This window comes from Dinoponera quadriceps, unplaced genomic scaffold (assembly GCF_001313825.1).
Source record: "Dinoponera quadriceps isolate SergipeBrazil2010 unplaced genomic scaffold, ASM131382v1 scaffold405, whole genome shotgun sequence".
Taxonomy (NCBI): Eukaryota; Metazoa; Arthropoda; class Insecta; order Hymenoptera; family Formicidae; genus Dinoponera; species Dinoponera quadriceps.
Window position 1 is genome coordinate 2,025,577 of NW_014554754.1, and position 27,417 is coordinate 2,052,993.

Here is a 27,417-nt window from a genome sequence, read left to right on the forward strand (position 1 = left end):
GGGGGGGGGGCGAGGAAATGAGGATTAATTTCAAGCAAAAAACAAACGACGCTACGAAACCATATACTCGAAAAAGCGACGTACACGGGTCGCGCCCGTACGTCTAAAAAAAAAAAAAAAACTGAATCCGCAGCGCTGAAATAACTATCCGCAGACGTTATTTCTGTTTAATCACTTGCGCCGTGTAAACGACACCGCACTCGGTGCTACGTGATTGCGTTTACATCGGATAATTTAAATCGTCCGTTCCACGAACGACACAAGGCGGCGTGTTTTAATTGAGCTTTCTCAACGATCAATTTTCCCTCGGGCGTATATCCCCAAGATACTCGTGCATAGTCGAAGGCAACGCGTAGTGTCGTCGCTTCCCGTTGCCATTATCGAGTTACACAGATCGTCGACGGAGTTAATAGAGGAGAACGTCCAGTAAATTGAATCGCGGCGAGTCGCGAGAACAATTTGAGGATGCAATTTTCCAACTCACTTCTCCGTGCCTGGCTTGATGTAGCCGTGATTATCCGGCAAAACGTGCTTATATTTCTCTCGCGTTTCGTCCGGCAACTCACAGAACGCGTCTAAAACCCTGTAAGCTGCCTTCATCTGCAAATATAAGGAAAACAATACAGGTTTTAACATACGAAGCGATGCAAGACGCGTGAAATTATCCCCCTTCTCTCTATCTATCTATCTATCTATCTATCTCTCTCTCTCTCACTCACTCACTCTATCCATCTCACTTCGTCCTCTCAGGTTGTGAAATGCAACGCAAAAGGTATCTCATAGTGCGCACCGATAAGAAAATCCACCGTCAGTGGGGAATTATTGTCGCTGCACGAGCAGAATTTCGCGTATCTCTCGGATATCTCGTCAATCATATAATCGCACCTTTCAAGATTTCGAATCGCGACTTTCGCGGTTACCATTTCCAAACGGCCCGCTGGGACGTATCCGGATTATTCCGGCGGTACTCGGAAATGTGCAGTTTTACGCGTGTGACGAGTGAGATATTTTCAGCTGATAAATTTCGCTCGGCGATCGCGAGAATCGGACCCGCGCGGGTGAAAACACAAGCTGACGAAGTTTTCGCGAGGAGGAGGAGAGAATTATCGCGCGAGTTTCATCGTCATCCGTGTTTCTCTCCCCCTCGTCGCAATTGTGCAAACAATTAGTTTTGAATAACCGATCGTCGGGAATAATATTTGCTGTTAGAGGAGTCTCTTCACTTTCCGCTTGGATCCCGTCGTGCGATTGAGCCTCTTTCGAGCAACTGGACGGGGAAACTCGTCGAGCTATCGCGAGTCAGGTTTCTCCCCCGACGGACATTCGATCAGTGATACCTGCAGTTTCTATATGTCCATAGTTTCTAGATACTTACAGAGTTGGGCGTTTTCGCGCAGAACACAATAGCCTATACGTCTATGCGTAGGCAATGCAAACTATGTAATGTGTCATCTGTGTAGAAAGTAAGTCTACGAATCGTTATGGAATCAATACAATGAACTACTTGAAACAAGCACGTGAGTCGAAAAATCTCTTTCCTCTCCAGCACCGATTTGGAGAGAAAAAATGCCGCGAGTGCACGATCTGTGATGATGGCACGAATCCACGTATTTTTATTTATTATAAATTTTTCCTACCTGCCGGACGCTTTCGAGACGTCAAAATAAGCATAGTATTTGTCATGCAAACCGACAGGTAACGATATTTCTTCGGCTGAGGCAACCATACTATGGGAATATATCAACAGAACATATCGTAAAACATATCGTACGTTACATATCGTAAGGATATGACTGTGACAGCTGTACAGACGGGCATATGTCAACAGCAAATTTTAATACGATATCTATTTAATTTCATTTCACATATTTCTTCCATAACCATAGAGAATATGGTTGTAGCAACCATAGCGGTTTTCTCCGTGTAAATAGTTACTACGTTCGGTATACGCCGAAAACGATCCAAAAGCCAATAATTTACTTTTAAATTGAACGTGATGGTCGGTTGCTCGACTTTTATCGTCGGAACGGTGAAATATGACGAAATGTGAAATACCGAAGCGAAATGCATTAAGATTGTTATATCTCGAAAAGAGGTCAGTTGAAAATTTAACATTTATACTTAAGGTGAGTCGTTTCTTTAACTTTTGTACATCTGAAAAAGGGCATTCCCCGGTCTGGAATGCAGCTCGAACGCGATATTCTCCGATAACTTGGGTTATTGATGGATCACAAGTAAATAAGCGACGTTAAGGAACACCTGTAATCTGTCCTTTCTCACTTCACCGATAATAAATGCGTGCACGTTTGTGTCGTCGCGCGGTGACAAACGCGTAAGGTTTCACGTAACACGCGGCCACCACGCGTTCTCGCGGTTACACACACGCGGTCCTGTTCGCATCCTCGAATTACAGGTAATTTTACGAAAGCCACGGCGAGAAGGAGAGAACAATGAATCACACGCACTGACGGACGTGTGTCGTTTCTCATATGTCGCATGACGCCGACGTGCGGCTTCTCTTTTACTCACACGGGCGAACCTCTACGGAGATTACCGGGTATAATGATGTATACTATTTCCGGTATACTTTATCGATGGCGTAATATCTCGCTTCCGTTATGTAATACCACGACAGAAAAACGTCGTGAAGAAAGGAAAAAAAATCCGTGGAGCGAGCGATCGTTCCCTATTCCGCCGCCGTCGAATAATCGCATATCGTTGCGATGCGCCTACGGCTATCTGTGTGTGGGTGCGTGTGCGTATGTGTGTTCGTGTGTGTTTATTCCGATGTGAGCTGTCTCAATACTGGAAAGCAGTACGCGGAATAAAATGCATTTCTGTCATATCCCCGAGCGCTGCTCCAGCGCGTTCAGCCGTGTATCGTTGTGTCGTGAGTCTCTCTTTGACACTTCGCGGTCTACTAATTGCGAGTTGCAGCTCTCACGGCTCCTTGAAAATCGTCGAAGACCGATCCTGTGATTTCTTTGAGGAATTAGTGGCGATTATCGTGGTCAGGACGGTGGAATATATCGGAATGTATAAACGCCGCAGGAATGCGTTAAGATTAGTCGAAATAGGGTCTATTTAATTGAAATAAATTTGTATTTAATGAGATCGTCATTTTCGTAGCATTTGGGTATCTGAAAAGGGCCGTCCCCGAATTTTATTAAGCCGTACGTACACACACAGTAAAAAATTTGGTGTAAATAAGTCCACTGAAATCTTGATACCACCTTAACAAGGTGAATATGTTAATTTAACATATATTTGAGTACTTTTTAATATATTTCCAATTAAAGTGACACGAAGACTTCAGTGGACCGTCACTTATACAAAATTTCTTACTATATATATGGAGAATGACTCACTAAAATAAATTTAAAATAAGAATTTTGAACACTCGCCTCTCCGTCGATTTAAAGTCGACTCCGCATTTCATGCGAGAATTCGATCGGATGCCACCTTTTTGACACTCGATCGCAACTTCTTTTTTTAATTCCTAACGTCTCTTAGACGCTTCTTGGCACCTGATACTCGCGCTGAAATTTGGTGCACGGTCCGCCCGAGGTTAGATAAAAAAAAAATCAGATTTTGTTGTACACATCGGCGCTCACACATACCGACGCACGACGCTCACGCGTTTCGACCGTCTTTTCACCGAGAGGAGAAAAAGATCGAGCGAAGAGCATCGATGGAAGAGAACGGGCGTGCTAAATTTGACGACCTCTTTTGGAATCATTCCGCGCGTTTATCTCGCGATAAGCAATTATTTGCATTTTAATTAATCGTCTGCTTTACATTGACTAATGTCCAAAGGCAGAATTAAGATATCACGGCTTTATTAGTGATTTTTAAGTTTCCTTGAAACATCATCTTATCTCTCTCTCTCTCTCTCTCCCTTGCGCGCTTCCCGAGCGCACAGAGCACGTCCATACGTTTCGTGTTTTCCGGTGCGGAAAAAAATATTCACATATTTTTACACGATGATGTTAGTCGATGACGTACGTTTCAGTTTCAGGTTGACAGGGGCTACGAGTAGTCCGTGCGAGCGGATTATCGCACGAAACTGCACAATATACGACTGCCGCCGATATCACCCGCGAGTTTCCGATAGTACGGCGCTCGAACGTCGGCAAGGCCATCATGCGCAACGCGTACGGTCTTTATCGCGAGCCCTTGAAAACTCGCCCGTTCCTTGCATGCAACTTGCGGATACCGAGTCGCTTGTAAGTGGCGGAAAGGAGATGCGATTCGTTAGCCGAGAATCACACGACTAACTTCGACCACTTCTCTCGCAAACGCGCGCACGCGACTTTTTTTCCTCCCCGATAAAAAAATCATTAATTTTTTATAATTAATAATCGTGAGGTTTTGCGACTGGAGAATGTAAATTCCTGCGTGACGCGCGGAAATGTGCAGACGTGTGCAAATTGTTGTGATTGATAAAATTTTCATTAAGGAGGGACCTATATAAATCTCCTAAATATTAGACAATTTTACAAAAAAAAAAAGAATATGTTCTAATTGAAAATATAACGTAATTTGATAATGATAAATAAAAAAAATATTAGTTTCAGCCTGATAATTTGCATACGTCTGTAATTCACGTGGAACTGTGCATAGGTAATATCTGAGCACGCAGCGTCCTTATCGCACTTCTAATTACACGTTAACCAATTACTCGTTTACTATCGGTCAGCTGCTTTTATTGCTAATCACCCGTCTCCGCAATAAGCGGTAGGCGTGATTTCCCGCGGCGAATTCCTCTCGAAGAGAGATTCCGCGAACGCCTCGTGTGCCCCCGAGCGCGAAACGACTCGCTGCGGATAAGAGAAAAAAAGGCGGTTTTGCAGTCGCAATTTGCAACTTGGCATTTCGCGTATCTCAATGCCGCGGAGAGAAAGAGACACCCAAGTTACCCGGGCTTACTTCAATCGGCGTTTGTTCGAGTTACTCTCGTCACGACGGAGCGAGTTGCGACAGTTGCGTGACCGCGTCTGCAGGCGGCAGAAATCGGCAAGACCGACGACACCGGCGCCTGATCAATCAAAGGAAGCCTCGCGATTTAATCGTTTTGCAAGCGCGTCTCCCCCTCGACGTCCCTCTTACCCCTTCTTCATCTCTCACATACACATACTCTCTTTCTCTCTCTTCCCCGTCTCATACCTTGCACTCCGGAATGCCGTGGTTGACGAGCAAGGCCAATCCTTTCTCGGACAGCGCCCTTAGCAGTTTCGAGGCCACCTGCTTCACGACTCCCTTCTGAGGGCATCTCTCCGTGCCTGCAATCGCAAGAAAACGCGTGAGTGGACAGGCGAGAACCGCGGGAGACGCGCCGGGACGAAGCTGCCGTTCGTTTTTCGAAAACGTCCACAACGTCCTTGCTTAAGTTCGACAATATTTTCGTGTGTCGACTTTCGCGCGGAAGATAACGCCGACTCCCATCTGCCGCTCGAGCCGTGGCTCGATTAAAGTTTCTTGAATATGAAGTCTGGGCAATATTTAGTTCCGAAGCAGAATGGCGTCGATAGTTTTCACACTTATTTCTACACGGAGAAAATATCGCAGTAAATTATCATAAAATTTTTTAACGCCGGGCTATAGTAGCATTATGACTGAAATTATGATGTACGTGATCTTTAATGATATATCTTATGTGTATTACACATCACTAAAAAGTGTAAGGTATAAAAATGTACGAAGTATAAAAATGACTCTATAACCCTTTTTTTTATCAATCCTTAGATCTATTGATATTTCAAATTTTATCACTTTGCAGAAAAGATGACTGGTTAGTCGATTAGCACTTTCCGCGCATAGTTACGCTCGAAATGGGAATCGACGGTATCGATTGATTCTGCCATTTTGGCTCAAAGTAGCCGTAATAATCAATGGTTGGATTCAGAAGAAAGGGAATGCTTAGTGATTGTCGCTCCTATATATTTCCGGATTTATTAAGAATCGAGTAAAAATGCCCCACTCACAGACAATAATCAATGAGCGCTCACTGAGCTTTCTCCGCTGAGTGAATCCGTCGACGTTGTCCGGACTCTGTATTCAAGGGACTCTAAGTTCGACTTGGCACACCCTGACGACACCTCCCCTCATGGCTCGGATTTCGCGGACGATTACCGGGAAGTCGCGCCTCCGTTCGCGGAATAGCGCTGTTTGGGATTGGGTTTCTCGGGAGCGAGACGCGCACGCGATCGGTCGAAGCCGGTGATCGATCGGCCATTTCGCTGAATGAGCCAAGTTCATTGACATCACCGCGCGCGATACGCGGCGTGATCGATAGAGAGCGCGATAGAGACCGAGGCGCAAAACGATCAGACAGGTTCCCTCCGATCTTCCCCGTCGGGAAGCGTAAACGAACACGCGCGCATAGACCCCCGCGTTCGTGGCTTGTATATTTTACGATTGCACACACGGCTGCACCGCGCGCATTCGTCACTCGTTATTCCCTGCGTTTTAAAGGCAGGAGAAAATAAAACGAGACACGAGAGCCCCGCGAAGAAGATGATGGCTGTGGAATTCGCGCGACCGCAGCCGCACATCGTCGTTATTCTCCGGTTCGTCACGATGCATAAGGCCAGATCTGACTATTTTTTGATGCCAAAGTTCCTCCCGTTTCTTCATCGGTTCCTCTTTGATCCGAAATCCCAGAATTTCCACGATTACGGGGCACGATCATACCGGAGAGGCGACAGGTCGTCGAAAGAAAACTGCGCGTACTTGATTGATCGTAATTAAAAGTAAACAACGTTGTATGTATATTTGGATTAGAAAAACGCAGCGAATTTGTACATCAACTCGGTATAAGTAGTAGTAAATCTTTAGCTCTAAACACTAAATTGTAATGAAAAGTGTTTTCAACGTTATCGGACGTTGCAATTTCGAAGATTCGAGGAGCTGTAAGGCGAAATACGTTTGGCAAGAATTCCATAAAATCTGCACCGCGTATATATTGAAGTATTATTTAATTGCTTGTGCGATTGGAAAAAGACTGTTCAAAAGGGCTGAGATATTTGCAACTAAAGTCGATACTTTTCATACGCGTCCCTTAAAATTAGCACGCTATTTTTTCGATATCGATTTTTAATATCTTCTAAACTATAAAAATAAAATTGCGGCAAAAAGCTATTGTGACATTAAAAAGCAATATGCAGACATACACGTGGCGTCCATGGATGAAAGTACGGAGACGTAATTTTGCTTGTATGATACTAAATTGACGAGTACGGCTCTCATGATGCGCCACTGAAAATACGACACTGAGCCTTACAACCTCCTTAAGCGTTGTCTCGCGACTTTTGACAGCACGGGAAACGCCTTCTGTCAGAAATTACGTATTATCGCTCAGAGCAAAAGGCTAAAGACCTACCCATTCATTGTAAATCCGGCCTAACGCGTACGATAACACAAACGAAACGAAACGACGTACATCTCGCTGCTCCTGCTGCCTTGTTCTTTGATTATTATTATTTTTTTTGCTGGTCACGAGAGAGAGAGAGAGAGAGGCGTCAGGGAGCGAGACAAGCCGCGTTATAATTATAGGACTGTCGAAACATCAAACACTAATCTTCCCTGAGTGTCCCCGGAACTCCCGTCGTGTTTTTTCCTAGGCAAAAGCAACGTGAGGAATGTCGTTAACGACGGACACGGGGCCGGGCCGTGTGTCACGTTATCTGCGTCGTCGCTGCGAGTAACGAAAATCGAAAAAGGTTAACGACGAGCCTTGAGTCGCCGGCGCGAGGCCATGATTCTTGAGAAAGCGCTATCGTCCCCGCGAGCCCCCGTCGTGTCGTAACGAGATCCGTCCGTGAACGATGAGAAGAGAAACAACGAGCGAGCGAGCGAGCATGCGTGCGTGCGTACATACGTAAGTGCGTACGTACGCATATCGTTCTGGCGATTATTATATGACATTCTCTCTCTGCCGTTCGGCTACCATTCGCTCCATTAACTTTTGTTCTCGGTTATATCGCGCCTTACATAACGTTACCGTGAAAATCACCTTTCGAGTTCTCGTCACGGTCCCTGCGTCCAGGTGAGTCGGACGTAGAGTGATTCACGGTCAGATTTTTCTCGCGACTGACTAATTCTGAGATTAAGAAAAATGACGAACGACCACACGACGACTCGGTGAAATTAGAGAACCGACTCGGTGAATTAAGGGAATGAAAGCGACACTTTGTATGTGTAGCGCATAGAGCGGTGTCGTGCGTGAGATACGTGACTCCGATCATAATAATCGTCATCGAAGAGGAGGGGGAAAGGAAGGAAATATATCGAGCACGGTGCAGTGATTCGATAAATTCCCCGATGCGCTCCTCGACGTCGGCGGGACGTAAGCGTAGGTTCTTTCCGCTTTGTTCCACGCTATTTCGGCGACGGTCGCTACGTAATCACGACGACAAAGTCAAAAGCGAGAGGGAAGGGCCGCCGGCTTTCGTTTCGACGGCCGTCCTCGCGGCATACATCAGCAACGGGCATCTCGCCAAAATCGTCTGGTGAGAAAAAAGAAGACGACGAGAGAAAGAGAGAGAGATGGTCGGCGCCGACAAAGTCGTATTAATAACGCGTAACTATAAGAGAGACGCCGATCTTTAATAATAGACTCAGTATACCCAATCTCGCGATCGTGAGCCGCGACGGCTAGCTGGCGATGCCTGAATCTTGATTGATGATGTGTCCTTCTTCCTCCCTTATACTCCACGAAACGTTTACGAAACCTTCGGCCGAACGAAAGAGAAATCGTCGTCGACACGTGCGTCGAAAACGCATAGAGGCATCGAAAGGAGTCAGACACAATGAAAGAAATGGGGAATTAGGAATGAGATATTGGGGATGAAGAATAGTTTAAGATATTTCAAAAGGAATAGAAAATAAGGTATAAGAACGTTTTAAAGCGAGATTACCACATTTTTTTTTTAACGAACCTCTACCGTCATCGTTAACATTTTTATCGTTTTCCCGATAATTACCGTCCGCTTGTAAATTGATGGAGATATTTTGAAGGCTACATATTGTGAGTGTGTAAAGGAATTTGTTAATTCTACGCAGCCAGTAGCGAGTAAAGTACTAACAAATTTTCCAGTAAAACAGAACTCCAGAATCCCCTCAAGGAATAAGATTTCGACAGTGCGCTTAATCCTAGTTTCCTATTCCTTTATTGCGGATGGGAGCATGTTTGTCCACATGTCGAGATTTAATCCTCCTAATCCCCTATTATTTAACCCCTCGTCCCTTTCATCGTGTCTGAGCCAATTAGCGTTTCCAGTAACCGTGGGACTCGGTGGTTCGTCGAATTACAATCGCAATATTTCCCGACGCGATAAGTCATACCTCATTTTTCAACTTTGTTTACAAACATGTTTTGCCGTTGTTATTATCGTCGGGCGATACGTCGCGTCACCGAGAATGAATTCGCTTCCTCTTGATTTTCAGATATATCGATCTTCGACCGCCGACCGGACGTCGCCCATTTCATTTCGACGGCGGAGCGACGGTTCCGAGAGATCGGTTGTGGCTCACCTCGGAGATAGACAGAAGGGGAAGATAATCGAAGATTAACGCGTCGATCACCGCGTGCGCGACGATAATTACGTCGACGGGGCGACTCCGATACACGCACAGCACACGTGACGAGGCACAGAATTGCCGGGGAAACTTGATTCAACTTGAAAGTACGAGAGAGAGAGCTGATACGAGCGAGACGGCTAAAAATATGCCTGAAAACGTGCGTCGTCTCGACGGGTGTGCGTTACCGGCGAGGGTTAACGACACGGATACAGGGCCAACGGCGTTGACGTGAAACGCAATTTTGCGTCCGTTCGCCTCCACCCGACGGAAATCGTTTCCTCTTCCCCTCCCTCTTTTCCTTTTTTTTTCTTTTTCCCGCGAGCGCGAGATACGCGGCAGATACGACGCATCATCGCGGTTAACGGCCGTATCCGAAGACGCGGAACCGTTTCTAGGATGCGCGTACAGAGAAAATATTCGCTAGTTTCACCTGGTGGCGACGGACGCCCCGATACTTTCGCCCGGTATAACGATCGAATATACCGTTACCGGACGTCGACTCCGTAGGTGCGCGAAATGTAGTCTGCCAATGCGAGTGCGACATTGCGCGCGCCTCTGTGCTGCCGTCGATCAGCTGGCGGACGGTGTGTCTGTTATTCGAACAGGAAACATCGGGGAATTTTTCGAGCCGAGACCGCTTTCTCCCGAGGACTCACATACGCGTCCAAAGTCGGACTTGACATTGATAACGTAATTTCCCAGAAACCCAGCCGTCGAGAATGACACGATGGATCTTTGTGATATCGATTGCGGCTCCTTCTCTTATCTCCTATATCTCCTCATACTTTCCTTATCCTGAGTGGCCGAGCTACTCCACAGAATGACTCTATTTCCAATCTCTTTCCGTCGTCACCGATCAGTCCTCGCAGTTTTTCGTGCACGGTGTACGAAAGGGATCGATCAGTTCATGGAATTTGCATGAAATTTGCGGTTTACTCTCCAAGTCACGTGGTACGTTACGAACCCCGCACGCTCTCGACTTATTTTCGCGCTCGAGAGGAGAACGCGATAAGAAGGCATCTCTCGACGCGATCTCGATAATATTTCAATTCGTGCGCGGCGAGGCGCGTCGCTCTTTTCCGGGTAAGATTCTTCGGGGATTCGAATCTCGAAGATTCTCGAGAATCAGTTACGTTCATTTGAAGTATCTCTCTCGCTCGACGATGCAAATTCCAGCGAGCTCTCTCGCAAGGTTCACTCGATTAGCATTCGCGACTTTTCGCAGGTGCAACAAAAAGGCGACGGCGCGCGGACTTATCAATTCCAGCCAACGGTATGATACCAACGGTACTTCCAATTTATGCACATTTGCGTCATTGAGTGCGTGTATCGAGGTTTCGCAATTTCCTCGCGTATCTTTTCCTCCAATTCTTTCTTTCTACGCTCATTCCCGATCGTGTCGCGCTTTTGCACAAGTCGAACGAGGAAAATAAAAAAATCTTCGGACTCGGTAGCTGTCGTCAGGCAAATCGGAGTTTGATCTCGCGCGTGTAGAAACGCGATCGAGATTCCAATGTGAGTACGGGGATTTTTCGAACTTTGAGAAACTTCGGTAGGATTAACACGATCGTGAATATCGTTCATTCGGAAAATTCGTCCGTCACAGATCACTCCATATTCTTCATTTTTTTTTCCTTTTCTTTAAGTCTGCTGATAATCGGGGAATGTTCATTAATTTTTAGTGGAAACTCTTCCTCTTAATTCTTTTGTTTAACATTTCACTGATTTCGGCTAGAGAAGGATTCACTTCAAATCACTGTTATGCATCTTATAGCAGAAATATATGTACACAGAAAAAAGTCTTAAATCAAAAATATATATTCTTAAACATAGACTTAAGATTAAGATGTTGTAATTTTCTTAGAAATTTTTTAGTCTTGAATTGAGTTCAATATTTGCATCAATATAAATTCAATCAAATCAAGGTTGAAAATCTCCTAAGAAGATTGTAATATTCTTGTTTATACGTGAGAATATTTATTCTTTATTTAAGACTAATTCTTTTTATGTAGATATCGGATATGAATTCAATTATATCTATTTGACGTAATTCGTATAGCAGCAGATTCAAGAACTACTGATTTTGAGTTCGAATTCCATCAGGATAAGCGTGTTTCTCAAAAATACGATATAATTAATTAAAAATATAGTTAAATCAATTAAACATAATTAAAGATATTTCCGAAATCACTAACAAGAGTTAAGAATGGGATTAAAACAATAAAAAAAGTAATAAATAGTATCTTTTTTCACTGTTTCTGCAGTTAGATTCCTTCCATGGAAACAATTTCTGCTATTGACAGACTTTTGCAGCGAAATTATTGATTTGAAATGCTATACCTATAACTATGATCACTAGTAACTAATGACTGCTTCTCAACGATGATTTACTGGTTACAACCACGGAGAGGTGAGTAATATGAAGCAGACTTGATCTGTTTATGTGGGCGTATGATAAAAAAAAATCATCGCCGTCACACGTGACGTCGATTTCTCGCGAAAACCGGTGCGTCAAACATATGTGTGTGTCTGTATTTGTGAAGCGTGGTAAGAACACGTTAATATAATGAGACGACCTTAATAGATCGATTCGATTTTCTGGATCTTCTACGTTCTGGATCTTCTACGTTCTTCAGAATTCTAAGCTGGATCACGAACGGAGCGTGGAATGCTTGATCCGCGTTCAAGACTTGCGCCTCATTCATTCGTGTTTGCTTCATTGACATTTTAAATTATGAGACGTTCGCGTTCTCACAGATATCCCCGAGTTCGTCTCACGTTCGACGCGCGCGCATACACAGCGCACATTTGCGTGACACTCAGCATCGGAAAACCGTCGCAACGTATATCCCCGCATACGTGGCCCCGCGATCTCCATCATCGCGTGCACTCCACGTCCTCGTTGTCTCCGATTTCTACTTGCCGCGTTATTTCTAACGCGCTCGCCACTCCACGCAAATTCCACGAGCATCGAGTCGCCTGCCTGCCTGCTTGCTTGCTTGCTTGCTTGTCACATCAAAATTTCGCGATCCAGCTGGTCTGGTCATTAGCCCGCATGTACGTGATGGAGTGACGCGGACTACGGTGGAGTATACGAATAGACGGTTAAAGAAGGAGAGACGGAAAAGAGAGCGGAAGCCGCGTGCGAGATATTCTGATATTAGATCCCCTACAATGTATCGCACGAAAGATACACTGGGAAAGAGGATTTCTTCAAATTTAATCAATGTTATCACATCCAAACGATTTTCATCATAATGTTCCGATTATTAAGTATGATAGTTCGATTTTCCAACGACTATGTATCTTTACCTTAAATAAAAAATTTGCTTGAAACGAAAGACAATTTTCTTATAAGGACATTATTTGTCTTGAGTTGAGTTTTCTCGAATGAGACAATGAAATTTTTACTCAAACAGATAATATTTCATATATGTTGTCTCTATGAAACAAATTTTAGTCAAATAAATAGAAATAATAATAAAAAGAAATACTAAGTCCAAAGAAATCTTTTTCTCTGTGCACACATACGACCGATATTACACAAAATAAGGTAAAATAGATGTACATCCTGAGACGCAATCCTGGAGAGCAAGCGAATATATGAAATAAAAGAAAATACAAGAATAGGTGAACTGGATTATTCTTAAGCAAAAACACGCGAAATTAATAAGAAATAACTAAATTTAATGATCAAGCTTGAGAAGGACTTTCGAAAATCATTTAGATCGTTTCAAGGACTTTTTTTCACGGATCAAAAACGAGCCAATGTTCCGAGACGCGGTCTCAGAGAGCAAGCTGTAATATGAAATGAAACGAAATCAAAGGAAAGGCAAATTCAATTAATATCTACGAGCGAATACGCGCAAACTAATGAGGAATATCGAAATTCATATAAAAGCAATAACCTTCGAAGACTACTCAGGTCGTTCCGGAGGCTTCTTTACGGACAGAAAATGGATCACGCATTGTCCCAAGACGCGGTGTCGAAGAGCGAACGGGCGAAAGACATCGGGGCGTTCAGCCGGAGGAAACGCGGGTGCGAGATCTCGCGAGTAGCCGAATCGAAGTGCAGCGCGCAATTTTCTCTCACGCACCTCCGCGCAACGAGCCATTATTCTCCGCTCGCGGCAGGCGCTTAAATCATTATCTAACTGTCGGGGCACAAAGGCGCGCGAGATATTTTATTGGCCGTGACGTGTGACGCGTGCACGCCGCCGTGTTACATGCTATTTAAGCCGCGTACAAACTCGAGCGTTAAGCTGACGCGAATACACGCGTGTTCTAGTTTACGCGACAAGAACCGTTCGCAGCGATGTGGCTTTCCTCGCTAACGATGAAGCACGCGCGACGAGCCGATCGCCATCGATATCTGGGTGCATCGCTAAATAAAAAGAAAAAGAAATGAAACAAAAGAAGGGGGGGGGGAAGGGGAATGAGTGTCGTTCCGATGATGATCTCGCTAACAAAATTATACATGACCTACGGACGTAATAAGGAAAACACGTGAAGTGTTCCTCGTACTTAAAAAAATAATCTTAAATCAATGAGATAAATATTCTCATATGTAATGAAGAATATTATAACATTCTTAGATTATTAGTCTCGAATTGAGTCCAAAAACTTGTATCAATATACATTTAATCAAATCAAGATTAAGAGTCTTCTAAGAAGATTATAATATTCTTAATCATAAGTAAGAATATCTAATCTTGATTTAGGACTAATTTTTTTTTTCTATATCTTGTACAGTTTTCAAGTTTCGCTAGGAAATCGTTTTTGTTTCAATTTTTCCGTGAATCTCTTCGGTTTCTGTACTCCCAAGGGTACAAAATTTCGTTTAGAAAAATTCACGCGTGTTCAGTTAAGACCTATTACATTTACGTTTTTCCGTAAGAAAGGTAAAAGAAATCCAAGAGATCCGCAGAAAATTGCGGAGGAAACGTTTCTTCAGTTTTTCCGCGGAAGAAATCGCAAAAATCCGCGGGAAAGTGAGAAGAGATGATTCTTTTTAAACCATAGTTCCTTCGTCTACTCGGATAAGAATACTGTCGTATCGGTAGAATTGATCCGTACAGCGTCATAATTGGAATAAATCTTGGTGATGGCAGTATTATTGAAACTAATGCATTTATATATTGTTTCATTGACCGGAATATTAGTTCCAATATGTGACAATATTTGATTTCCGTGTAACAAGTTCTATGCTGAAGGTCTCTCTCGTAAGCTTCGCGAAACTTCGTATTCGGGACACTCGTGCAAATAGACTACGAACGAAGAGAGTGACTGCGCCTTTGATGTCTCTACGTGTTAGAACGTAACCGTTAGATTATAGGTGATCAATGGCACGCGAGCGCTGATTGGCGGCGCATGGTGATCTTTAAACGGCATGTCTGCCGCACGTCAGACGATCTGTGCGTACGCCGGCTTCAGTCTTACGTAATTTAATAATCGTGCATAGGTGGAGTGAGGACGCGATTCGCGGGATGTAGCTGAAAAATTTCGCTCGCACCGGCGTAAAGTAGCTCATCACCACCGGGGTCAGGCAAAATCCGATTAGGATCTATTACGACCGGCGGCCGACTTAGAAAGCCGACACCGATATCCGCGAGTTCTAACGTCGTGTAGTTGAGAAGTGACTTTCCGAACAATTTTCGCGAGTCATTTTCCCGACAATCAGGAGCTCTTTTCCAGAAAAACTCGTGCGGAATTTCGGAAAAAATTTCCCCGAAAACTCGACGGGGACTGAAGAATTTCACGAGAAGGCCCGAAAATCGTCTCTCATCGCCCGGTGTGTACACGACTTTAAATATACGCTGCTCATATATTCAGCAGGCGGCCCATTAACAACGGCAAGTCCTCCGACGAGGAAAGAAAGGAAACGATTTTTCGCGCTCAAGGATCCTCGCCGCTCAGTGCGAGAATCTTCAACGTACAGTCGCCTCGGAAGCGTATTTTTTTTCTTTCGATGCCGCGTGTAAACACACAAAGGAATAACAACGCGCGAAGCTGGTAAATAACAGCTGGCGCGTTACGTTTGATCGTGGACACACACGGTGAGAAGTAAATTACGACCTTAATGGAATCGCGCGCGATAATTAATCGGTCGCGAGCTTTTTCACCCATTTTTTTCCGAGCAGGATAATAAAATTAATCCACTTACTTCCCAGAAGACTTCACGAGCGAATTGTCGGGTCGCGGTCGGTGAGTTCGCGTGTGTTCGCCGCGCAGATGCGGTGTTTTCCGCGATCGGCGAGAAAAAATCGGAATGCAAGAAAAAGTCGTCAACAAGACGAGGAAATGTATCAACGATCGAGCTACTGATATAGAAATATAAAGATAGAGCGTAAGCTCGCGAGGAGGAAACCATTGCGGGAAGGATAACAAGGTGAGGTTTGACCAACTTTGATGTTATTCAACGTATATGTCGTATGTACGTGCCATGTTGTATATAAAGAGGATTATGATACAATTATCAAAGTAATTAGTTATCTTTGTGCTAATTAGTACAAGTGGCGATTAGTTATTTTTTACAATCAAGTTGCTTAAATTGAGATTGCTAAAATAACGAGATAACTACGAGAAAACTATAAGATACTTCTTGTAGTCAACGTGTTAACATGTAAATATATGTAACTCCCATAGCAAAAAAAGTTACGGTGACATCACAATGGGCTTACAATAGAGTCGCGAAGTCACGAGAAAATAGAGGTTACTATTACCATAAGATTGCAGTGATATCATTATTATTCTTGTTGCTCATTGACAGTACTTTGTCAGACCAAAACAAAACGGCACTGTACGAATGCTGAAAAAATCAATACAACGGTCTTACCTTGCTCATGGTTTCTCTTTATATTTGTAATTTTACCTCGCTCAATAAAATTTACCAAGTCGATATACGATCTTACTACTTTACATACACACGCACATATATATATTTTTACTCAGGCGCGCTCAGACACTTCGACATTGCTTGCTATATAATCTTTTTCAGCGAATTTTATCCGGCATATACATGAGACGTACACATGCTGCAGGTATACGTTGAATAACATCCAACGAAAGCTGGTGAAATTTTACCTCGTCGCCCCTCCGTCAGTAGCTTCACTTCCCCTGGTCTACATATTGAGTATATATATTTACGCTCTGTCTCTATATTACTACGTCTATAGATCGAGCAGATAAACGTGTTTTATTGACGACGGTCTGCGAAATTCACGGTGCAACACGTGCTTGCAAGCTGTGATTCCCAAGAAGGAGAGGCTCCGCGGGCGGTAGGGTCGTCGGAGCGCGTTTCTCACTCGTCTGGAGTCTCCGAAAGGACGATGCACCATGTCGGGGACCGGATGGTGCACGCGCGAGTCGCGCGGAATTTCGAGGATTCGTGCGGAGAGGAGAGAGAGAGACGGTTTTACGGTTGCTTGGCAACGAGGCCAGGCACCTAGCCAGACGAAGCAGCCAGCGGCAACCGGAGGCGCCTACCACGGGTCTGACGATCCGTTGAGGTCAGAGCCCCTCTCACAAAGAAGGGCCCCTCCCTTAGCGCCCTCGGTCCGTTTATACAGGGTGTCCCTCTCCAGACCGTCTACCGGCGGCGCGACCGTTCCCCGCAATTTGAAATTCGCTCAACGCGATCAGCTGATCGATCTCACGGGCGAACGGGATCGCACGCAGAAAAAAGAAACGTGCCAGATTCAAGCAGATAATTACTTCGATACTCCCTTAGCGAATTTTTGGATCAAATTAATATCTTACTTGAATCGAATAAATATTATTTAACCATTAAAAGTTCGCCTAAGGAATATTCGAGTTATTTACTTGAACTTAGCATCCTTTTCTCTGCGTAGAGTTCAATGATAATAATCAAAAAAACATTGCCAGTTGTGATTTTTTTTTTCCTCTAGGCTTGCTCGAGCGGGAAGTCCCCCACACGTAGCCACGATATCGCTCGGACAGTGTTTCGAAATTAAATCGTGGAATAACATGTTTTCGAGTCAGAGTAAATTCGAGCGAGTTGAAAATAATTGCAGGACCGTATGAAAGTTGTACGCGTAACGTCTTTTGGGGAACGGATGAAGTGCTTAAAAACACCGGAAAGAAAAAAAAAACCGGAAACAACGTAAACACGCTCAGCTGGCTGGAACTTATATTAGACGTGGCGATAAATAAATATCAATCATTTATCTTTACGATACTTTGCGCACCCGCTCGTGGAAAAAGCATCGCCCACGCGCCAACGTTTTCTTACCGTGTTAAAAAAAAAAAAAGGAGGAAGAGGAATGATCGGAGCCTAACACGTCGCGCTAATTCACGCGGAACGACGAACACAATTCAGAACGGTGGGTCCGAAGTGCCAAATTTAAGATTTTATTGCTGTAATCGAACGAACGCGCACGCACACACGTGCATACACGCACACGTTCCGAGGTGATGACAATAATCGAATCGCTCGTCAGGGCTGTCGACAAATGCGATATAAATGAATTCAAGTTGAATCAAGGTTCACTGACGTATCCTTCCGATGTTAAGAGACAACTTCTTCGCGGACGCCGCGGCTTTAATTTACAAATTGACTGATTAATAAAGAATACGAAGTGCGAAAAGTGGATAAAGCAATTTCGGAATACAAGGCTGAATATTGGCAGAAAGTAGCGGCTGCCACTTGTATTAATAAAAATGTCTCTAAAAGTGGTTTAGAAGCCGCATTTAAGCATATTTCAAGGCAAATTCGATAAAAGTGAGTTCAGAATATAGACTTTAATAACCGACCGCAACGTGAGGGATATATCTCGATTGGCAGTTCATCAGGAATAACGTCATTGGCGGCCTAATAAAGGTATCGTCTATTATTTATTAGCAGCGACACAAGCATCCGCTTTGTTCAAGTACGGAAGCTCGCAATCTCCATGCCGATCTCCTGGCCGGGATTTCGAACGCTCGCGAAATCGGCAACGTCACGTATTTTCTACTCTCGCCAGAGTGATTTTCCAAAGTACGTCAGTGCATCTAGTTTTTGCCATGCCGCTTACTTTCGTCATCAGACGACCTATGACCGACTTGCGACACCAAATAATAGCTAACAGTAGCGGCAGATCTCTCGGCGAGGCCGCGCGCGCACGCCAAGTCCCAGTTTCGTTACATTCCGTCGATTTACGACCGAACGGGGGAAAAAAGTTTACAGCAACGCGCGCGACCGTCGGACAATTTCGAAATAATGTTTCGCAAAATCTCAGCCTCGAAACGGCGATAATTCAGCCGGCGACAGGACGCGGTTTCCTTCCACGGCGTGTCTCACAACCGCGCGGATCTCGGCCCGATCGATCGAGCGACCCGGTAGATTAAAATAAAAAAACGACTCACCCATATGAGCGAGGTCGATGATCGGGATCTCGCACTTGCTCAGGAGAGTCTCGCAGGTCTGCGTGACGATGGGCGCGCTGGTGCAGCAGCTCATTTTGCCTCGGAGATGGAGTCCCCTTGAAAATCTGATTATTAGTTGATCCACGCACCGGAAATCTGTTTTGCACCGGCTTGCTGTTTCTCCTTCTCTCTCTCTCTGTCTGCGACGTCGCTCGTGCGAACCGCTCTCGACTTTCTCTCCTTTCCTCTTTCTATCTCTCTTCTATCGCCGAACACGGCAGTCGGGGATAGCGAGAGTGGAAAAAAAATCTGCCACCTTACACTTCACGCGTGAACGGCTCAGCCACCCGGTATAGGCGCTCGTGAGACTCACTGGAATATCCAAGAGAATATCATACTATATGCACTGCTACGAGAATACACGAATCACTGCTGCGAGAGGACCGACCGACTGCGATTTTCAACGGAAGCACGAATATGTCACATGCGAAAGCGAGAGCCGCGAAATATGGCCGACTAGCGGTAGCCGTAAGAGACGAGTTTATTGTGTGGCTGGTGATGCGGCAAGCAGTAGACGTGGCTGTGAACTGGTGGGCACATGCTATGACGATGGAATGGCGGTAGAGAGTAATCGCCGAGTAATGACGGTACAACGTGAAACTTCCCGACCGTATCGACACGCGGCTGCTCGCAGACTAGAGGCGGCGTTCGCGCGTCGAGGCCGGCACGCCGCGCGCTGCCGAGCGCACCCGACCGCTCCCGAGCGTTCCCGAGCGCGGCCGAACGCTTCGCGAGAGATCCGAGCGCCGCGCCGACGTCGCGCCGAATCAGCGGCGTGATGCGCGGAAAATCTACACACTGGCGGCCGGATTATCCGCGTTCTTTGTTTGCTTCTTCAGAGCACGTCTGGCACGAAAGTCGGCTTTACATCGAAACAATGAAATTTGGTTATTACATTTGCAACGGAGACCACCGACGTGAGACTATTGCGTGCGACGCGCAATTACCAGGGAGAGCTGAGAGAGTCGCGCGGTGAACGGGAACAGTAGGGCGGCCCACGTCGTCGAGGCGTGCGTTGTTATTTATCACGTTGTTGTCATGCTTATTATTTATTATTGCACGTCATTGTCGCGTTTATACTGATGCTTATATTGATCGGCGAGTTAATAGAGAAGGCGGTATTGTGGTCACATTTAATATCTTTTCTATCGGGTGACTTGTTGAGTATATTACTTGTGGAATTATTTGTTTAATAGCACGCCGTTACATAATGACGTTAACACGCCGATACATAATAACGTTAACACGCCGTTACATAATGACGTTAACACGCCGATACACAATAGCCAACACTTGTTAGAGCGTCCACTTTTATTCTCGAGCGTTTCGAAACGTTTTTAAAGCTACATTTTAGCACTCAATCGCACACATACTTCCTCATTCTTCTTATCATTGTATCCGTTGTTGTTCCTTCCAAGAGTTTATTTTGAATAAATTTATAACAAAGCACACGTGTTCTTTTGAACAAAATAAATTTTTCTAATCTATCTTAGTGCAGGGCCACATTACTACCTCTGTTCCTCTTTGACCCATAATGTAGTGTTGCAACTATTTTTATAAATAACGTTCTAAGTAATAAGTATTTTGTAACTTTGGGAATCGACAGAAGAATGTTTCGAAAAATATAATCGTTGAGCTCTCGATTTAAAACATTGATTATTAACAAAGTTACCGTACAAAATGTAAATGAGGAGGCCGTAATACCACTTTCTGCTCTCTATATATTTTTTCATGGCTTTACGTTTGATTCTAGCTCTGTTACTGATCGATATGAAAACGATCCGCATTCACACACATATATATTAGCGATTCTTTACTTTGAGATGTAATCTATATCTATTCAAACCGATATACTCGCGTTTCTTTCCTTTTCTACCTTTCCCACGTTCCTACCTTTCCCTTTTCCTCCGTCTCTCTAACCGCAGGGAGAGGATGATTCGTGCAAAATCAACATAAAGACGATCCGTCGACATGTGTTTGTTTCTTCAAAGTACACGCGGTACGTAAGCCCGTGCTGTTTGACGAAACAATGACGCCTTGTCTCTGTAAATCTGATATCTATTCGTTATCAAAACTTTCGAGACTGTCACATTAAACCTGGCTTCTGTGAATCACTCGAAATATGTGCACAAATATATACATAAAACACCGCCTGTACTTTGTATCATTTTTCAACTCCATTATTTTAAATACGGTCCCGCAATTTTCGTATGAAAATCTCCCTTTGATCTGTACATGATTCCCTCCCCCCCCCCCCNTCTCTATCGCTCATATATATACCAAGTTAATTTGAAAATTAATGTCATCTAAATCACGCCAGACGCGGTTTTATCCTCTCGTTGTTGGCCTGCCGGAGCCACAAACCTCGTTTGGAATAACGTCTTTTCGGCCGCGACCGTATTTTCAGCTTGCGAAAGCGCCGATGAAATGCAACAAGAAGAGCAAGTTCGGCCGCGGGACGTCACCAGTTCTATTACAGTCGCCGGTCCACAGAAGAAGCACAGTAAGAAGCACGCGAGATTAACGCGTATCAAATACCAGGCTCGACTCTCATTCGCAACCGTCCACCGTAAACTCGCCTGCGCGGTCTCGAAAATTACAACTCGATCGTCAAACCATTGATATATTATTTGATCATCTGAACGCAACGAAAGAATAATTTCGACGACTGAACCTTCCGGGAAATGCCGGAATCGAAAGCGCGTAATCGCGCCGGTCGGTTGCTCAAAATCAACAAGTCGGTCCCCGACATAGTTCGTTATTTATTCGTTATCAAAACCGTTGGTTGGTGGTTTAATCAGGCGGTTACTCGTTTCGCAAGCAGGCGTTTCGTTATTAAGTCGAGGCTGATGAGCGACGAATGTGCCGATTGCAAATACTTACATCACGATAACACTCATGACGAGTCACCGTCGTTCGCACGATGTTTTGAACCGCACTGAGCTCACGTGTGCTGATCTTGAGTTTCAGATAGGAAATTTAACTACTTACCCCCACCCCGGGGTCACCGTCTGTCCACACTGCGTCACGACTTATCTCTAATAGCAGGTAATTAGCATTTTGTCACCGATAGTTCGCAGTTGCCCGAAAGAACCGTTGTTTTAATCACTCCGAAGATCTGCAGATAATTAGCACAAAAAAGGCTTCAACGCAGGTGCATGCTGCGAAGGCGTTTCACGGATATTCTGTGTTCCTCGTGAACGCTCGGCTTAATCCTCGCGATCTCCCAGGTATTACTGCGCGAAACACCGTCTCGTTACGTTTATTTTACGGCACTTCATCTATCAATCGAGACAGCCCGGAGTCACGTGAATTTTTCAGTCAATTCGCGTCGATCCGACGGTTGGAATTAATTCCAGCGGGAACACTTGCGCAAGATTATATTCTTCTGGCGACGGCAACTACGCGACGAATAAATCCACACGACGGGTGACTCTCGATTGAAAAGTAAGTATTAATAATTCGCTATTATTTTCACGTTTAAAGGAGCTTCGTTCTCTTACCCTCGATTCAAAATAGGACAACTGCATGTCGCCGCGGGCGACGTAGCTTTCTGGTTTTCCTTGATGCAGACGTCGTCGTTCGACGATGGACGGGCGTTCGGTCTCCTGTACCAGGCGGATTTCTTCACCGAGGAAAATCGCGGCACGTAAGTCCTTGGGAGTGTGTTTATAATGGTGAACGGCGCGGCGGAACGTCTCGCGCGAGAAATGGACGATCGAAGAGGCAGGGATTTGCCGATCGTCTGCGAAGAAACGAAAAGTCAAGCCCGAGATTGATAGGCACGAGCGCCCGATGTTATTCATTTCTTATGACAAAATGTCAAACGAGCCCCTCCGCTCGGAGGATTAACGACGGACGCTAATTACGATGATCATGAAGATAACTTGCGCGCCTCAATGGGGCCCAGTGGCGCGTCCTTTTGAACTAGATTAAGCAAAACAACATACTCTGGCGATTAAGAAGGCTAATAGCACTTGAGCGACGATTAAAGTGCCAGTCATGACGTAAGCGATTATGACAACCCTAAGAACAATGGGGCTGATGACTTCCGCGCAGCCGTGCACGTTGATCGTTTCGTCATTCGTCATCTCCGCGTGCGTACACGGCCCCATCGCGCGCAGACTACAGCAGCTGAAGGGTACACCGCGATCCCCGTAGTCCTCGTCCGAGATTCCGTCTTGCCCCGCCATCTCCTCGCCGTAATCCATCTTCTTGCGAAATGCAGAGGCAGAAAGAGAAAGAATTACCAGAAAAATTACGTACGATTGGGTCAACTTAATTATACGCATCCTCTCTGTCGATTTATCGTCGGATTAATCGTCGTCTGAAATATCGTTGAGCGGTCGTACGAATCACGAATTGTTAATTAATAATCAGGACGGGAATCCTTCGAATATTACTTACGAAAGCGACGGAAATTATAGGAATTTACGCGCTGAGCGGGGGAGACAAATTTATGACTCTCTCTAATTCACGGTTAGAGATGCTGATCTTTTGAAATTTTTAATCGTTTGCGTCGCATATCGAATAATGCGCCAATTCATTTTCGCACGTATTTTCACTGTGTGGAAGCATTTATAATTCTAATTGTGGGGAAACCATGCGTTAAGGGGTTAAATTTACATGACACGGATGACGTTACCCGAATTGCATGAAACCTGCGGTCGAAGACTATCCGATAAATCGCACCGACACAAAGCCCGTCGTTGTTTTTTTCCGCGGGAACCGGGCGCTTTCGGTGAAATCCGCGATCGAAGCGTCGTCGGGAGCTTACCTGCCAATCGAAGCGGAACCAGTCGGCGTAAGAGGTGTGACCGCAGCACTGCAGCGTAAATTGAATCTCGTCGATGGCGTATTTGTAGGACGCCGCACTGACGTACAGTCGCATGGAGGCGTTGAAGACGCCGGCCAACGTCTCCCGCTTCACACTGATGTGACACCCTGTCGAAGCCAAGGTCGCGGTGTTCATAGCGGCGCACACGACCACCGCCACCAGGAGATACCGCAGCACTCGCTTAGTTCTTAGCGCGTGGTTCTTCGGGCGCAAATTCGGCCCGCCTCTGCGAAAGACACGTTGCCAGGCACGTTGTATTCAATTCGAGGAACTCGACGTAATCATTAGGAATAAATAATACCAAGTGCACATAGAGGAAGATTCCTTCGAATTTAGTATAGGTGTTTGCTTGACTCGGGTTTGTATGTTTAATAAACAATATAATTTACTACCTAATATCATTTCGTTCGAGTGAAAACGTTGTCTCATCAGAATAAATCATGCTGTTTGATAGAAAAAAAAAAAACATTATTTAGAGCAAATAAATACTTGGTTTTTAATAAAAAAATAATTTCGGTTTCGTTATACATTAAACATTGTTTCACTGAAACAAAGAGATTCCTTAATATGTTTCTCAAAATAAAACAGTCAATAATTTTGAAGTATTTGTAAAATGTATCTGTATTAATCCTCAATATTACAGTAGTTTTCATGAAAGTTTCAAAATATAGCTTGGATGAAATTGAAAATAGGACATTAATTTTAAGGAATACGTACGAGAGGTCATCTTTAATTGCAAATACCTCAGCTCCCAAGGTCTTAATTCTTTCAAATAATCTATCACTTGTGACCATTGTAACGTTTGGATGAAGATATACGAGAGACATTATATATTCATTGTTTGAGAAATCAAACAATGAAACATCTGTTTGTCTGCTGCATTCCGAAAGACAAATTTGTTTCAATAAAAGAAATTTTATCCGATCCGAAGGAATCTTTTTCTCTGTGTAATTAACTGACAATCGATTCTGTGCACAAATGATTCATAAACGTTAACTGATTCGAACGTAACACGAAGTAGACGCTATCGCTTCGCCCTCTAACTCGAGTTGTCACGAGGTTCGCTTATTTACCCGCCACCGGATAGATGTAATTGCATTTACCTGCGTATAGTGCGCACGGTTATAAGCGCGCACGGTAATCCCAGAGCCACGTCCGCCAAGGTGAGAACGAACGGCTGGAAACCACCTGCAAAACGGATCACCTGCCACTCCGCGAACATTTCCAGGGCGAACACGAGGAAACGTTTGGCCTCGAAGACGGCCAGCGTGTAAGCCACGCCGTAACCGAGCTTTATCTCCCATCCGCAGGTACACCTCCTGCCGGATCTTCCGCGGAGGATCGGCTTCTCTTCCGGCATGCGACAGCCGCACGACACCTATTCGATTCGCGTGCGACTTTTGTCTGTCGCTCTATCGCGAACAACGACGCGGTCGGCTCACCGATCCTGAAAATCGCGATTGACCGATCGATTTGGCGGGACTAGAATTAAGGTAGTTGCAGCATAAAATGAGTCATTCAAAAATTCGCTCGGAACTTGCGCTATGTGTAAATTTAAATGTGACCTAACTATCGGAATGAATAGAAAATGACTGAACATTTGGGAGCTGAGGTATTTGCAATTAAAGATGACCTCTCGTACGTATTCCTTAAAGTTAATGTCCTATTTTCATATTCGGATAGTTAAATAAAAGTATAAGTATTGTTCTTAAGTAAATAATAAACATACAGGAGCCGCTTAAGTTCGACACTCTGCGATACAATTACCTTAATGTGGAAGGTTTCTGGAAAAAAAAAAGAAAAGCATAGTTTGACGAGACTGCCCAGAAAACTAACGATGCTCAGGACGGCTTAAAACACTCCTCGGGGCATTCTGGACACACTCTAGATGAGTTTGGGACATCCTTGAGTCTGCTATTTAGTTGGATACTCGCGTATACACGTAAGAAATGAAAATTGCTTGTACCGACGATTTTCCGCGCTCAGCATGTGACCTGGTTTCACGATTGCAGTCCTCGTTATTTAACAACAACCTTGTGCATAATACCATGTCGCAATGTCGGATTGTTGTCGATAAACCGCGGTTGCTTTATGCGCCGTCTGTTAGTCATCGTCCAAGTGTATACCGGAAGAGGTATGCAAGGAGAAAAAAATTGTTTTGACGAGGTACAATTAGACGTGCCGGGACTGCAATTGACGTGGCGTGCAAATAGGTCACGTTCGCACGTATTCTTCGCATACGTCCTACAACGGCCGATGTCGAGCGAAAGTCGCGCGAAATATACCATTTTTATATCGCCGTTTTCAAATAACAGCACACGTATTGGCCCGTCGTACACCCACGTTCGTGATCAATTTCACCGATTCCTCGCGATTCTGATTAATCGAGGATTAATCGAGGATTAATCGAGGAATTATCTATACATAATCGTCGTTCGATTCAAACTCAGAAACGACAATGCGAACGATGGAAATTAACCTGGCGACTCGGAGAGTGCTACTCTTCCACTAATAATGTCGACATCGTCGAGAATTATTGTTATCACGTTACGTCACTCTGTCAGAGCAGGTACGTTTTATTAAGCGCAAGAGATATAACGCGTCAACAGCCGTGCGTACGCGAACTCGGGGTCTTATTTATAATACCTTGCTTAATAGTGCGCAACGTAATATTCGCCTCTAGAACGTTTGGCGTTAGATAACATCAGCCGCGCGATTGAGAGAGTCAAGATCAAACTTGGTACCGTCAAAGGAAGCCCGACCTTCTACGTGGCGCGAACGCGAAGAACACTTACCGGCTGCCATCGTGCTGCTAAAACGGGACGATATCCCGAATTTTGGGAAGAAATTTATGGTTATGGTTGCGTGAAATATGATATGTGCATACACACAACGCGAAGTTCGCCGAAGTTCGCCGAGAGTCATGATCGATTGGTCAGGCCGATGTCGATGGACGATATCGACTGATCGAATTCGAGACCTCGAGATATTTATCGTGGTGCAATAAAACGTTATCCAACTCACGTTGTAAATAATTAAGGCCTGCGCGAATTTATTTCGCCGCAAGTACGTAGAATTGTGATGCCAAAAGCTCGATTATAAAGTCGATTATTAAGAGATTACGAAGCGCTCTCATAGTTTCGCGATGATCGATCTCGTACTAACGATTGTTCCGCCGTGGAATGTACTAATGAGCGAGCGTGAAGATTTTACGCTTGACGAAATGCACTTTTCTGCGTCTCTTTCTTAATCAATCATTGAGCAGTCTTACGAACTACATCGACAAACCCAACGATCAATCGTTTCACTGTGAATGATTCCTGGCCACCTCTCTCAACTAGTGTTAATACACATAATATACACGGACGGCCTCGCGCGTCTCTGATCAAACGTTTTCGGATAAAAAGTTTTAGATGTACACCAGTGACTTTCATATGTTTACGCTATATTGTTTATACTGGGAAGCTATTGTTGCGACTAAAGCCGTATGTAGAGACTCGCCGTCGAGCGCCGAAAGAACGTCCGGACTCGCGTCTTTCTCGCAAGCGACTTACAAGTGCGAGTCGGGTTGCGAG

General features: G+C 44.7%; 2 protein-coding genes across 5 annotated transcripts in view; both read right to left on the minus strand.

The window, feature by feature from the left end:
* LOC106741430 (UPF0676 protein C1494.01) overlaps positions 1–21,226 on the minus strand; it is a 23,784-nt gene extending 2,558 nt beyond the window's left edge. The window contains exons 1-3 of the mRNA XM_014613461.1: positions 18,946–21,226; positions 5,167–5,282; positions 485–600 (exon numbers count right to left, since the gene is read on the minus strand). Of these exons, the coding sequence (XP_014468947.1) occupies positions 485–600; positions 5,167–5,282; positions 18,946–19,039 (326 nt within the window). The 5' untranslated portion in view covers positions 19,040–21,226. The remainder of the gene's footprint in view (positions 1–484; positions 601–5,166; positions 5,283–18,945) is intronic.
* Positions 19,230–26,708, minus strand: LOC106741428. 4 transcript variants are annotated; one of them, XR_001374186.1, is made up of 7 exons: positions 26,638–26,708; positions 24,946–25,030; positions 23,783–24,068; positions 22,956–23,219; positions 22,509–22,750; positions 21,889–22,241; positions 19,230–19,317 (listed from the first exon to the last, which is right to left on the minus strand). XR_001374186.1 is itself a non-coding variant. In XM_014613460.1 (6 exons), the coding sequence occupies exons 2-6, from the start codon at positions 25,200–25,202 to the stop codon at positions 19,263–19,265; spliced, it is 1,104 nt and encodes a 367-aa protein (XP_014468946.1). In that variant the 5' UTR covers positions 25,203–25,289; positions 26,638–26,671; the 3' UTR covers positions 19,230–19,262. The 4 variants fall into 4 exon arrangements, 1 of the variants encoding a protein (XP_014468946.1); XR_001374184.1 differs by having other exon boundaries at positions 24,946–25,289; positions 26,638–26,671; XR_001374185.1 differs by lacking the exon at positions 26,638–26,708 and having other exon boundaries at positions 24,946–25,455.
* Between the last annotated feature and the right edge of the window lie 709 nt (positions 26,709–27,417).

Coding starts and splice junctions, on each gene's coding strand:
- LOC106741428 (XM_014613460.1), bottom strand. CDS start 25,202: ATGCCGGAAGAGAAGCCGATCCTCCGCGGAAGATCCGGCAGGAGGTGT. Junction 24,069..24,945: donor ACCGTGCGCACTATACGCAG/GTAAATGCAATT, acceptor TGTCTTTCGCAG/AGGCGGGCCGAATTTGCGCC. Junction 19,318..22,508: donor TGTCCTATTTTGAATCGAGG/GTAAGAGAACGA, acceptor TGGATATTCCAG/TGAGTCTCACGAGCGCCTAT.